This window comes from Genypterus blacodes, unplaced genomic scaffold, assembly GCF_046128005.1.
Source record: "Genypterus blacodes isolate CSIRO-AG114 ecotype Tasmania unplaced genomic scaffold, CSIRO-AGI_Gbla_v1 ptg000143l_1, whole genome shotgun sequence".
Lineage (NCBI taxonomy): Eukaryota > Metazoa > Chordata > Actinopteri > Ophidiiformes > Ophidiidae > Genypterus > Genypterus blacodes.
This window is the reverse complement of record NW_027466945.1, coordinates 1,645,885-1,660,377: the sequence shown is the minus strand read 5'-3', so window position 1 is coordinate 1,660,377 and position 14,493 is coordinate 1,645,885. Positions and strand designations below refer to the sequence as shown.

At 48.7% G+C, this 14,493-nt stretch overlaps 1 protein-coding gene across 2 annotated transcripts; it reads right to left on the bottom strand.

Moving 5' to 3' along the window:
- Positions 1–4,198: 4,198 nt before the first annotated feature.
- Positions 4,199–12,777, bottom strand: sel1l (SEL1L adaptor subunit of SYVN1 ubiquitin ligase). 2 transcript variants are annotated; one of them, XM_076165308.1, is made up of 21 exons: positions 12,274–12,777; positions 12,142–12,179; positions 10,299–10,491; positions 9,382–9,549; positions 9,155–9,260; positions 8,801–8,963; positions 8,639–8,692; positions 8,494–8,553; positions 8,324–8,405; positions 8,073–8,227; positions 7,897–7,953; positions 7,742–7,810; positions 7,571–7,648; positions 7,403–7,465; positions 7,205–7,292; positions 6,963–7,111; positions 6,678–6,843; positions 6,510–6,584; positions 6,135–6,307; positions 5,914–6,042; positions 4,199–5,554 (listed from the first exon to the last, which is right to left on the bottom strand). In XM_076165308.1, exons 1-21 carry the CDS (start codon positions 12,341–12,343, stop codon positions 5,276–5,278), a joined length of 2,415 nt encoding a protein of 804 aa, XP_076021423.1. In that variant the 5' UTR covers positions 12,344–12,777; the 3' UTR covers positions 4,199–5,275. The 2 variants fall into 2 exon arrangements, with proteins under 2 accessions (XP_076021423.1, XP_076021424.1); XM_076165309.1 differs by having other exon boundaries at positions 4,199–5,551.
- Positions 12,778–14,493: the final 1,716 nt, after the last annotated feature.

Below are 14,493 nucleotides of genomic sequence, written 5' to 3'. Positions count from 1 at the left end.
ACATTACATTACATTACGGTCATTTAGCAGACGCTTTTATCCAAAGCGACTTACAATAAGTGTGTTCAACAAACAATAAGTGTGTTCACACTCTCAGGTTCACATCGGTCTTACCAGAGGTGGACAGATGAGGCTGATGGGGTCGGAGAAGCTGCTCACCATCGTCTTCCCCCCTTCAGGCTGAAACTGCCAGCAGGAGAACATTACTTACTCATTGATTTAGCTGCACTTCACCTTTGACCTGCTGAATAAATCATTAGTGTTGTTCTTGTTATTCACCATGTTGTTCCACAGTCCTCTGGCCAGCTCCTCGTGCCCTTTTATGGTGAAGTGGAAGCAGTCGTGAGTGAAGAAGGTCATGTCGATCCTCCCGCTCTGCTCAGGGACAAACAGAAAAGAGTGAAGGTTCCTGTGCGTCAATCACTTTGTCCTGTGGATCATTTCAGGCTGGTTGTGTGTTGGGATGGATTACATCGAGGCGAGGAGGGTCGGCGTGTTTGAGGAAGGGCTGGAGCACCACAGCAAAGTCCTGCTTGAAGAAACGGTCACTGTACAGCAGCTCCTCGAGTCTCCTCTGCAGGGGGAGGAGACATTCAGGATCGTCACATTTTAGGCTCCAGGACACTCGTTTGATTAAACTTTGTTATTTTGTATGAGACATGAATGAAACCTGGAACTCCAGATTGACCTCCAGAAGTTCTTGAAGCTGTGGAGACTTTGCTGCAGGCTCCACCAGACAGGAACAGAAGGATCTAAGGAGGAAGGGAGATTAATGAAAGGCCTGGAATTAGTTCTTTTATGATTTCACAAGAGGAGTCAAGCATCAAACTAACACAAACAGACACAAAAATAAGCTTTGTGCTCTGCTCTCTATTTCCCATGTTCCCAGTACTACAGCGCCACTCAGTGGACAGTCTGGGCTGTGGTCTTTATTTCAGGGAACCCGGAACTCCCCTTAATCATTCCTTTTAACTGTTTCTGTTTGGGCGCCAGTGATTAAAGGAAGGTGTCTCACCGCTGGAGCAGGCACCCTGGGGTGGGCTTGTGCACCTCCCTCAGAGCCTGCATGGGCAGGATCTGAACCACATTCACGATCATGCGAGGAACCTGAAGCAGAACGACGCAGAGGGACACACACGGCATCATCACCTGTCCTCTACACACACACACACACACATACACACACACAAATTACCTCATTCAAAAGCATCTCCAAGGAGACGGTCATGTAGTGAATGAAGTTGTCCACTGAGAAGAGAGCCTGGAGAGGACACACACACACACTCTGCAAGGCTTAGGGACATTGGCGACATTCCCAAAAAACACATTTTATATGGAATCTTTAGAGAAGTACAGACCTTATCCTTGCAGTAATCACAGATGTCGTTCATGCCCATGAGAATGGTCAGCAGCTTCCAGTCCTCCTCAAAGTTCAGACCCTGTAGGGGACAAGGACACAGGGAGGGAGGATGAAGGAAGGGTTGAAAAGAATTCCAAAACACAATTACAAACTCCAGGACTTTTCCACGGTTTTGTGTAACTGCACCTGATAGTCTCTCATGGTGTCGATCAAATGTCTCGTCTGTCTGGGGAGATTACTGGAGAGACAGGTGGACACGTAATTAGGACATGAAGACAGACACAAAATGCACGATTTTGTAGAAGTAGATGAAGTAGAATGTTTAAATTATAAACAAAATGATAAATTATACAATCAGTGCTTCATACTCAACATTTGGCTAATATGCTTGAATAACAAAATTACTGTAGGGCTGTGTGTGTGTGTGTGTGTGTGTGTGTGTGTGTGTGTGTGTGTGTGTGTGTGTGTGTGTGTGTGTGTCACGCCGCCTCACCATGTGTTGTGTCCAGTCACGGCCAGGTTGAAGCCCGTCTGGCTGACTGGAGCCTGCAGTCCGTGCAGAGTCTTGCTGGGAGCGGCGCCGAGCACTTTGGGATTGAACAGCTTGATGATGTCTGACACGTGAAGAGACGCAAACATAAATCAGCAAAGGAACATTTTCTGGTTTCATTTTGAAGTCAAAGTGAGAGCTGAGATGAGGTCGTTCCTTACTTGCCAATGTAATAACGTCTTCAAATGAACCGTAGCCTCCAATGCTGCAAAACATCATCGGAACCTTTTAATCTAGTAACCACAACCTTCTACAGACGCTCAGAGAGGAAATACACTTGTCTCCAGAAGTCTAATGAGAAAAGCAACAAACTACGGCACAGAAAACTAAACTCCACTTTCTCAGGTTGTTCATGACTGCAGAAACACCGACAACAACAACAACAACAACAACAATGTGTAAACTGTAACCAGGCGGTCTGTCACCTCCAGGACACGTGACGGAACTCTATAGGGATCCCCAGCACATTGGTGGCGTTGGCTCCTATGGCTGTCTGAAAGGAAACAACACAAAATAAAGCTCAGAATGCAGATACAGCATATTTATATTTATATTTCGTCTAATTTCTAGGTCTTCACAGAATGAATGGACTTTTTGTAACCATAGAAATGAACCTTTTTATCATTTTCTCTCAGTGAGGCTTCTTGTCTTTTTCTGTACGCCTAATTATTTTGTATTTTAATGAATTTCTGTGTAATAGATAAAACATTTTGATAGCTAAATGGTCGCTGCGGAATAAATTAAACATTAAATTAAGCTTTTATCTTTCGGCTTGTTTGCATTGTTCACTTGCTCCATAAGTTCCATACATTCAAACACGCAACTCTGCACTCACAGGCGTCTCTGTGTGGAGCTCATAGGCAGGGGGACAGACAGGCGCTCACAGACAGACAGGCAGACATGACATGTTACACCTACCGTCAGAGAATCACCCAAGGCAGCGATGACTTTGATATCAGCAGCCTTCACCAGCTCAACTACACACACACACACACACACACACAGAATCATGGAGAAGGTGAGAGGGAACCGATCAAACATTCTCTCAGCTCTTTTGAGTGGCGGCTGCTGTGGTTGAGAGGTGACGGACCTGAGGAGGGCACGGAGGGAGACGGGCTCATGTCCGGGCAGCGGAACACCGGATGTTTGAAGTTCACCGGCCGCGTTTTCTCCGGGAACTCCTGAAGAATAAAGAGACAGTTTAGTTTAGATCTTCATTCAGTTTCTTCTTCATCTTCATCATCATCACCATGTTAACCTGCCTCTCATAGATCATGATTTCATACATAACGATTTAAAGTTCAGTTGATCTCCTGTCTGTCATTCCAAAGGTCTCTTTTGTTCCCCGGTTAGTTCAAAGTTCAACACACCGACCTTCCTTGTTACAAATGAAGAGCAGATCAATCCAGTGCTATGACATCATCCTTCACTGACCTTGCTGAGAGCCTCCTGGCTGTAGTGTCGAGTCCCCTCTTCATACTCCCACCACCACTCGTTACCTGAGAGGAGGAATCAGTCCCAACAATCTACATTTCTAACTCTCCAGAAGTCTACAACCAAGGATGACATCATTTACTTTAGCAGATATCTTTACAGTGCTTCTCTGGTTTGAGTCGGTGGGTTTGGTTGACCGGCCGTCCTAACACAACAGGGCCCTCCGCCCCACACACACGTCGCCCCCGGCCGGCCCTCCTGCTTGTTCCAGCACTTACCTTTGACAGAGCAGGATGCCAGCACGCATGTTGCCACGGTGATCCAAAGCCGCTCCATAGTGGCGTGTGTGGGCCAGTCAAAGGGTCGCCCCCCTTACACACACACACTCCACAATGTGAGGCTCACTTTGTCTCACGCGCTCACACTGCGGCCCAATGCCTGAGCAGGACCATCAGAACGCACAAAGCCACTTTAAACCCACAAAACATCAATGAAGCGTTTATTCTTTTATTTATATAAACTTATATTAAAAATGCAGCCCATTCAGTGTTTCCAAATGTGAGCCCTGATGTTATGGTAACAGGCTGGCCCCATTCAGCTTCACACACACACTCATGCAGATGAAGTGAAGTCTTCCCACACACACACCACAAATTGTGGAACTGAACAAATCTAAGCGTGTGGCTAAATTTGATTCCTAAGAAGCGTCTCGTCTCGTTTTGCCAAATACTGTGGACGGCCCGACGGAGGCTTCGGCGGTTTCACACTCGGAGCTTGTGTGTGGGTCGGGCTGAGCTCAGAAACACACACACACACACAGGGAGAAGCTCCAAGTTGCCTTTTGGTGAGGGGGAGGAAACTCTCAGCACAGCTCAGGTTACGCAACTACACACACACTTCTGTTAAGGTGCAGCAGTCTGGAGCAGAAGTGTGATTTGTTCCTGAGGCTCAGATGTGTACACACACACACACACACACACACACACACACACACACACACACACACACACACACACACACACACACACACACACACACACACACACACACACACACACACACACACACACACACACACACACACACACACACACACACACACACACACACACACACACACACACACACACACACAGGGCTGAAACACTCAATCACTGCATCACCATTTCATTTTCTTGTATTCTGCTTTCTTAAATGTGAGAGTCAGACAGGAACCAACAACCTTGTGTGTGTTTAAATGAACATGATTGATCACATCAGCACCATCAGGGTCATCGGAACACATTCAGGATTCTTCAGACTAAATGGATCAGCCTCAGCATCATGGCTGATGCTAAGCACACAAACATCCTGTAACAACACGTGACTTTAGAACGTAACACCTGTCAATCATCTGTCACTACTGAAGGAGGAGAATGATCGCAAAATAAAAACAAAAAAGCAAAATTGGTTTCTTTCTTTTATCAACGGGATCCACATTGAACATTTTCCTGTCTGCCTTTGAAATAAATACTGAGGAAAACAAAACTAAAGCAGAATTAGACTGAAGTGAATCTCCACCTATCAGTGAACTACTTGCTGATTCGTCCCAAACGATGGATGTGGCATTCTGGAGGGCGTGGCCAGTGTGAGGACGCGGCCGCAGCAGCCGCAGACGGGTCAGTTCTCATGAGTTCTTATCAGTCTGTGAGCTCACTGGCCCGCAAACACCACAGTCTAGTTTGATTGACAGGAGAGAGGAGGGCGGTGAGCCTTGACAGTCTGTTTTCAGCCTGGTGTGTGTGAGGGTGGAGGGGGGGGGCAGTGTGGCGCTCACACTTGCAGGTATTCTGGTGAGCGCCGGCTGCTCTGCGAGGCCAGACTGGCAGAGCGTCCTTTCCCACACTCCCCTCTGTCTGTCTTTGGCCGCCCTCACTCCGTCTGGCTTCCTCTCACTGCTCCTCCTCCTCCTGGGCCTGGCCTGGAGTCTCCTCCTGAGCGAGGCCCTCAGCCTGGGCCTGGGCCTGCGGCTGCTCCTGAGCGGGTCTGGGAGGGGGGGCCGCCGCGGGGGCCGGGGCAGGCGGGCGGGGGGGCACGATGATTTGGTGCTGGCGCTGTCGGTAGGCGATGACGGTGCCGAGCAGCAGAGCGATGACGGTCATGAGGTAGAGGTCCCACTCAGGGCCCAGGATCTGGTCCAGGTCCACCTGAGAGATCATCTCCTTCACCTGCTGGACCAGGACAGGGCAGGAGGAACACACACGTCACACACACGCCCAAACCAGGTCACGTTACTTTACATTGTTTACCATGAAACTACAAACAAACAAAACACTGTGTTGTTTCCAATGTCATCAAACTTAACAAGGCTACAACAGTGATGTCACCAAGCTCCCAAAAGTAATGATGTCACATTGACACATCACCTTCACATCTCATCCATGTTGTGAACACTTACACACACAAGTTACACCACATTGCCAGAACAATCAATACTTTTAAGATGATAAATAAGTCTGGATCAATGTTGGATTGAGATGTAAACACTGATGAGGAAGCCTTGGTAGCGTGTAGCGTGTGCTGTACTCACATTGAGGTCTTGCAGGTACTGCAGAGCGTAGACCAGGCCCAGCTTACAGAGTGCCAGGAAGACGGGCACCTGGGCGTCAGGACTCGCCTCGGCCGCCATGTCATAGAAACGCTTGGCGAGGTGAATGTCCTGCAGGGAAACAAGGTGCAGCCGGTGAGCCCAGGGTGCGTCGGCCTTCGCTCGCCCTCTGCGGCCACGTCGGGGAAGTGCGTGGTGCTCACCTGTTTGATGCCCAGGCCTTTCTCGTGCATGTAGCCCAGGTTGAACATGGCCTGGGCGCTGTGCTGCTGCTCCGACGCCAGCCTGTAGTGGATCACCGCCGTCTCGTAGTCCACGTCTGTGCCGTAGCCGTAGAAGTGGTAGTCGCCCAGTTTGATCCTCGCCACGGTGTAACCTGAGGAACGTGACCTCTGTTCTTTATGTGATTCTTTATGACCTTTAGGCTTCGTTACATCCTCTCTCTCTCTCACAAACTCACAAATATCTTATCGTAAAAAAATACAGAAAAACTGGTCCAGGTGAAGATGGACATATGTGTGTGTGTGTGTGTGTGTGTGTGTGTGTGTGTGTGTGTGTGTGTGTGTGTGTGGACTCACCCTGTGCTGCAGCTCTGGTCCAGTGGAGCAGAGCGCGGGGGTAAGTCTCGTTCTCGGTGAAGATGTTCGCCCCCTCTGTTTGAGACAAGACAAGAACAAGAGGTTTGGTTGCGTTATCCCAGCTGTCACAAGTCTGGATGGAGGCCCGGTGAGGTCAGGGGTTCTTACTCTGGTCCAGGATGAAGGCCACGTTGCTCTGGGCCACCTCGTAGCCTTGCTCGGCCAGCAGCAGGTACTGCACAAGCGCGCCGTCACTCTCGCCCTCCTTGAAGCTGCCGTAGGCCGTCATCAGACGCTCTGACCAGCGGCCGCGCTCGCACACGTTCTTGAAGAGCTGCGACCGAGATGCAGACACACGCCGTCACGCATACTGAAACCTACTGGTGTGTGAAAGGTGAAGCTGAAGGTGTGAGGGACACAGAGAGGGAGGGAGGGAGGGAGGGAGCAGCTCACCTCCACAGCCGTGTGGCAGGAGCGCATCACGCCCGTGCCCGTGGCGTGCATCTGAGCCAGGTTGTAGAAGGCCAGGATGTGTCCCGCCTGCGAGGCCAGGTTGAAGAACTTGAGCGCCTGTTTGTAGTCTCGCTTCACCCCGATGCCGTCTGAAGAGTGAGGAAGACAGCTTGCGGTTAACAGGAGAAGTAAATGTGAAGACGGGGAGGAGGAAGAGTGAGCGATGAGCCGTCAGCACTCACTGTAGTACATGGTGCCCAGCTGGAGCTGCCCGTCCACCCAGCCCTGCTCTGCTGCCTTCTGAAAGTACTTCAGTGCCAGCTCGTAGTTCTGAAGACACCAACACACACACACGTGATTAGAAAGCTGCACCCAGCATCTGAACACAATCACACAGAATCACACTTGAACACGTTGTAAGAGATGTAAAGGTTCTTTACCACAGGGACGCCTCTTCCATATAAGTAGGCCATGCCCAGGCCGCTCTGACCCACTGGATTACCCTGGAGGAACACAAGGGAGCGCTGGTGTCAACAACGCACGGGTGCAGCACACACAACTTACTTGCACACACAACTAAAGCTAACAGTCCACAGTCGGGCTCTCACCAGGTCGGAGGCCTTCTTGAAGTACTGCAGGGCCGTCTCGTTGTTCTGAGGGAGGAACTCGCTGCCCTCCGAGTACATCTGAGGAGGAGAGGAAGAGGCAGGGCTCGTCATTCGTGACGCTCTCAACTTACACACACACTTTCCACAGGAGTCACTAACCACCTCACCCACCTTGCCGAGGAAAGCCATGGCGTGTGTGTTCCCTGCGTTTGCTGCCTGGGTGAAGTAGTCGTAGGCTCTCTGATGGGAGTGAAGCAGAAAGATGTTTCACTCGCTCGTAACGCCGCCGCAATCATTCAAAACAACATGTGAGGTCACCTGGTTACCTGGTGGTTCTGCTCCACTCCGCGTCCTCCATGCAGGTGCAGCTGACCGAGGCCAACCTATCAGACAGAGCATTCAGACTGTAGGTTTGAATCCAACAACACTTTTTATACTCAGGACAGAATGAAAACTGTCTGTTGGCTGATTAACTCTCTGATGTTGGCAGTAGCTTCTCTACCTGAGCTTGCACGTCGCCCTTTTCGGCCAGAAACTGGTAATACTGGATCAGATCCTCCTCCAGCATCCCGCTGGCGGATCCCGGGCTCTCCACCTCGTCCAGCAGCCTGATCCGCTGCACTGCGGAGCCTCCAGTCAGGGAGACATCGCTCGCCACTGGAGGAGGAGGGCAGAGAAGAAAAGACGGACGGCAGAGATGTTAGATCGTGTACAGAGAGCACCAAAAGTCAGAACAACAGTTAGACTCCTCACCCTGATTGGCCACAAGTCTGTAGTGTGTTAAAGCTGACTCGCAGCTCTGGGGCACGCCCACACCGCCCCAGTATCTGTACCCCTAAGGAGAACACAACAAAGCATCACTCAGCTTTGTTATTAACTTAAAGTCAAGAAGGTGGCATGGCTGATCCTTCACGTCATCTCACCAGAATCATATGAGCGATCAGGTTTCCACCCAGAGCCCCGAAGGTGTAATAAACCAGAGCCTGAAGACAGAAGACAGAGGTGAGACATGAGCTCTGCTGGGAAAGAGGCGGACAGCGCGTCAAGCTGCACCAAATGAAGACGTACCTTAGCCTGACTGGAGTTAACGCCGAGCCCTGCGGCGTACAGGAAGCCAAGAGCCTGCGGGCAAACAAACAAAGCTTATGAGGCCATTAGTCAAGAAGCCGGTCTTACCTGTCATTCATAAAGGCGCCAGGTCATCGTGTGGTGAAGGGGAGGGAGGAGTACCGTCTGTGCTTTAGGCGAGCCCTCCAACACCAGGCGCTGGAACATCTCCTTGGCCTGGGTGACGTTCTGGCTCATGTAGTCTCCAAACAGCACGGCGTAGGCCACCTTCTCCGTGGCCTTCTGGTGGCCTTTCTCTGCCACCTTCAGCAGCTTCCCGTACAGCCTGAGAGAGAGCACAGGTGACATCAGGGAGGCCAGACTTACCACGCGTAATAAAACTATGTGCACACAAACCGCTTAAGTACACAAGGATGTTCAGAGTGCAGAGTGCTGCTTTAGGAGAAACATTAAATCCAGATACACAACCTCCTTAAGCAGAGGTCGAAGTGGAGACAACATGAGAAGGAGACTCACTCTTTCTTCTGGGCCCTCCTGTTGGTGGCGTTGAGCATGCGGAGGACGGTCTGGTACAGCTCCTCCGCCTCCTCGGCCTCGAGTCTCTGCTGCGCCTGCTCCTCAGCTGCAGGAATGAGGAGAGACGCTACAGTTACTCTCACATTCTTCTCTTCTCATCGTGAGTTTCAGCCACAGACAGAAGGTGTGACGACTCATATCTGCTCTGGTGAGGCTGAAACACTCACTCTCACAGAATCCCCATTTCTTCTCCTGGTCGTAATCGTAGGCGGTGGCGCACCACAGACGCCCGTCACCCCGTCCGTCAATGGTACAGTCGGCATACTCTTTCCCCTGGAAGAGGAAGGGGAAGATGCAGGGCTCCCCATTGGCTGTGCCTCCATTCACCACAGGGACTGAATGAATAACAAGGAAATGGACAAATAAATCAGATTATAAAGAAAGTGGAGAGAATACTGGACAATGACGACATCAAGATGCTCCTCCCCGACCTCTGCAACATCATTTTACAACAAAGCTACACTCGGATCATTCACAGCTTTAGATCATTTATAGAAATTCTGTTCATTTCAACTAAATCTTGCAGAAATGTAAAACCGATCAGTCAAACAAGCGCAATAATACAACAAACAACTACTAACTTACAGCTCCCACAGTAAAATGATGTAACCGCCTGCAAGAGGAGCCACAGGTGCAGATGTGCTTTTAATTTCCCAAGAGGTTTAACCGTTTATGCAGCGTGCAGCGGAAACCACACGAGGCAAAGTGCTCACAGGCAGAAAAGCTCACAAATACAAACAGACGCTGCAAGTATCCTGAGGTCAAACCCTGAAATAAACTGAAATCTTAATCCTGCAAAACATGTGGCACCTTTTCAAGTACGCTGTGACGCCACCTCAGGTCAGAATGAAGCCCGAGTGAAGTTATCAGAACCACAACAGCGCCTGCATGAACCCTTTCAAGGCAAACTTCACTGTCTGAGATGAGAAGTAGGACAGCTGAAGTTTGACGAGCAGGTCAGACCAGCATATAGATTCCTGGAGGCTTGTCATGCATGTGAACGTTCACGTGACGCATCAGAGAGCTCAGATTCGTACATGTTCTCAGTTTGTTCTCATTAGGTTGGAATAGTTGTAACCCTCACTCTCTTTGGGCTTCTCCACAGCAGGGGGTGGCTGCTCAGGCAGGTCCTCCTTCTCCTCTCCCTCTAGTCCCTCCCCGGCCGGGCGTCTCTCCTCCTCCTCCTCTGTCTGGGACACGTCCGGCACGGAGGCGCCGGCCACGACCCTTGACCCCAGGGGGACCTCATCCTCCTCAGACTCTGGGTCGTGATAAGACTAGGGGGGGAACACACAGTGGTGTTAGAGCACATATGTCAAACTCAAGGCCCGCGGGCCAGATCCGGCCAGCAAATGAATTATCTATGGCCCCCGGGATGATATTTAATTACTATTAGAACCGGCCCGCGGCTGCCCGCTGGTGTTTTGCACGCACCAGCGTAACACTACATTCCCCACAATGCACCGCGAGCGAAAGCGTTTCTGTGCGACATCACGAGCCATCTTAATGTAATGAACCTGCAGCTGCAGGGACGGGGCGCATCATCTCTGACATGTTCAGTACAGTGAGGGCGTTTAAACTCAAGCGTTTAAACTCAAGAGTCTGTGGGAGACGCAGATGCGGAGAGAAAACTTGAGCCACTTTCCGAGCTGCCAGACCATGAAAGAGAAGCTCTCAACCGCTGTTTTCCCGAGTGCACAGTTTGCTGATAAACTCAGCGTACTTCCCGCCAACTTCCAACGCCGATTTGCTGACTTTGAAGCCCAAAAAAGCAGGTTTGAACTGCTCAGCAATCCTTTTGCAGTTGACATGGAAAGCGCACCACCAAACCTACAAATGGAGTTGATTGAGCTCCAGTGTGATGACGCACTGAAGGAAAAATATGAGAGTGGACGCTGCTGAGTTTGCATGTTTCATCCCCGACACAATGCCCCAGCTGCGCATCCAAGCGGCTCAGACGCTCTCTATGTTTGGCAGCACATACCTGTGTGAACAACTGTTCTCTTTGATGAAGCTTAACAAAACATCACATAGGAGCCGGCTTACTGATGAACACCTTCATTCAATCCTGAGGATTTCCTCAAGTCAGAGCCTGACCCCAAACATTGATGAAATTGTACAAAAGATGAAACACCACCAAGTTTCAGGCTCAGCCTCAGACAAGTGGGCATCACAGAGCGCTAACGTATTTTCAGTTTTTAATTCAGTTAAATGTTTACATTTGTTACTATTTTCTCATTTTACTATTTGAAAGCAGTGGTTGGTGAGGATCATAGAGCAGTACAATCATGCATTTTGGGTTCATAATGCATGCAATTTCATTTCTGCATTTATCTTGTTATCTTGTTATCTTGTGAACGAACATATTTTGTTTTTGAAGGAAATTTACTTGGTTGCTGTTTGCCTGTTGAAAAATGTTTCTGTTGAAATTACTGACAGAGCCATAAGAAAATATTGCTTGATTCATTAAATGATTCAATAATATACACTGTGTGAGGTCTTGGTTCAATAGGCTATGTGCAATCATTTCAATATGTTTTAATAAACATTGAACCAGTCCGGCCCTCGACTTGTAGCAAATGTGGTTTTATGGCCCTCTGTGTATTTTACTTTGACACCCCTGTGTTAGAGGGTTAGGATCAAACACACTTCTTCGTCTCTTTGCCTGCAGTTGTGTACCAACAAGACTGATGTGTTGTTATTCTAGGTCGGTTGCCCTGAAGGAATTATCTCTTGCATTGCAGGTAGTGATGCCATCCTCCATAATAAGTGAGGTTCACACCACAAAACACACCGTCCAACAAACACATTACTCAGCAAAATGTCTGCTTTATCTGCTGATGCATGTTCGTTCAGGGCTACGTGCCAGCTTAGCATGTTTACTCCTTCATCTTCTACTGTAACCCAGAGTCAGGCTCATTCCGTACCTTTAGCTCCGGCTCTTCATTGCTGTGTTGTTGTTGGTCTGTGAAGCACAAACATCACAGTAGCAGACAGAGTTACCTTGATATGAAGCTGTGGGTAAATATAAACATCTGCTATAAACGCTGCATACGCACCAGCTGTCAGTCCGATGATGAAGAGGAACAGCAGGACGGTGAGAAGATGAAGAGTCCTCCTGAAGCTCATTGTTGTTGTCAAAGCTAACGAGCTGCTAGCTGTAGCTCCTGCTGCTTCTATCTCCACACATCCAGTTGCTCTTCAAAACACACTGTCGGGTTTTTAAAGCGGCATCAATCTCCTCAACACGCGTTTGCTTCGGGTGTCAACTTGTGTATCTGTCAGTGCCACCGCGCTACAGAAGCTAAGCTAACGGGGTCCCGGCTGGCTGGGAGATTAAACAAGCCGATGGCTAACAAGCTAATGTTACATATCCACGCAAAAGACGCCGCAATGTGTGCGACACACGCAATGTCTCAGTTAAATGTATCGGGGAGCTGCCGCCTACTGCGTTTAAGAACCCGTCTCACCGCCGCGACGAGTGAAATGTCTTAGGTTTGATTTAAAGTCGGCAGTTAGTGGTTAGCTAGCAGGTAAACCCAACGACACTTCCTGGGTCCTCAGTCCGCCCAATCAAAGAACGCTCGGGTTGACTCTAGCCAATGGGGAGAGGCCACACATAGCTCAGCCAATCAGCTGCGTACACAATTATTTCTCGAGTATGCGCTTGTCCACGACACCAAAACAGTCGATTGTAAGCCACTGTGGAACTTCAAGAGCTTTGACTTCCGAATGCTGCAGAGTAGTTATGGGCGATACCAGATTTCTTTATCCGATACGATACAGATTACTTTTTACGATACCGATTACTTTGTGGGTTTTTTTTTTACCCCAATAAAACACATGAGAAGTACTGGCAATTCAACAACTTCAATCTGTATTTTTCACAACATATCCATAACAAATAACATTACTTTTTTTTTACACAATGTAACCTATATAGTGTAATTGGTACCATTAAGGGACAAAGATGTCCTCTTCAAAAACCATAGTAATATGTTTAACATATTTTGATCAACTTCAGTCCTGATTGTGACGGAAAGAATATTGGAAATGAAATTTGTGGTATTAAATATCACAACTGAAGTTGATCAAAATATTTATGTATAAAGAAGTAGGTTACACAATGTAAGAATAGAGTAATATGTGATTTGTGCTTGAAACAATCTCAAACTCAATCCGCCTGACTCGATCGATGCTCCCGATCCAGCTGCAATGATCCCTCTTAGCGATCATTGCGGCGGTAATGTGTAAGTGTCAGCGAACTTCACTGCATGTCCTGCGGTTTGACAAAGGTCACCTGCAGCATAGTAATAGTGACTTAGCAACAAACACTGAACTAAGTAAGTAATTTGTGTCTAAGTTTGGTGTGTTGTTAACATTTAGATGTAGTTATTTGTAGTAATATTGGTTAATGTTATGAAAGCACCATAAGAAAGAATGTGTGTGGTATGAATAACCTCCTTTGCCTGCACGAAGATAAAGAAAACCCGAAAGACCCAATCCCTTTACAAAAGACAAAAGGAAAGAATGAAGCACTGCAAAAATTTAAAATGAAATATAGTTTTGGAAAAAAAAAAAAAAAAAAGTCACTTCCGGACCTGCGCAGAAAAAGTGAGTCGGGGTCTGCGCAGGTCCGGAAGTGACGTATTTTTCGGAATTACGTCACTTCCGGACCTGCGCAGACCCCGATTCACTTTTTCTGCGCAGGTCCGGAAGTGACGTAATTTCCGGAAATGACGTCACTTCCGGACCTGCGCAGAAAAAGTGAATCGGGGTCTGCGCAGGTCCGGAAATGACGTATTTTCGAAAATGACGTCACTTCCGGACCTGCGCAGAAAAAGTGAATCGGGGTCTGCGCAGGTCCGGAAATGACGTATTTTCGAAAATGACGTCATTTCCGGACCTGCGCAGAAAAAATGAGTCGGGGTCTGCGCAGGTCCGGAAATGACGTCATTTTCGAAAATTACGTCACTTCCGGACCTGCGCAGAAAAAGCGAATCGGGGTCTGCGCAAGTCCGGAAGTGACGTAATTTCCGGAAATGACGTCACTTCCGGACCTGCGCAGAAAAAGTGAATCGGGGTCTGCGCAGGTCCGGAAATGACGTATTTTCGAAAATGACGTCATTTCCGGACCTGCGCAGAAAAAATGAGTCGGGGTCTGCGCAGGTCCGGAAATGACGTCATTTTCGAAAATTACGTCACTTCCGGACCTGCGCAGACCCCGATTCACTTTTTCTGCGCAGGTCCGGAAGTGACGTCAATTCCGGAAATTACGT

Bases quoted from the DNA above. Each gene is read 5' to 3' on its own strand.
- sel1l (XM_076165308.1), bottom strand. From the start codon at position 12,343: ATGAGCTTCAGGAGGACTCTTCATCTTCTCACCGTCCTGCTGTTCCTC. The intron at 8,554-8,638 runs GTACGTCTTCAT...TTCTGTCTTCAG, and splicing joins TTAACTCCAGTCAGGCTAAG to GCTCTGGTTTATTACACCTT. The intron at 5,555-5,913 runs GTGAGTACAGCA...GTCCTGGTCCAG, and splicing joins AGTACCTGCAAGACCTCAAT to CAGGTGAAGGAGATGATCTC.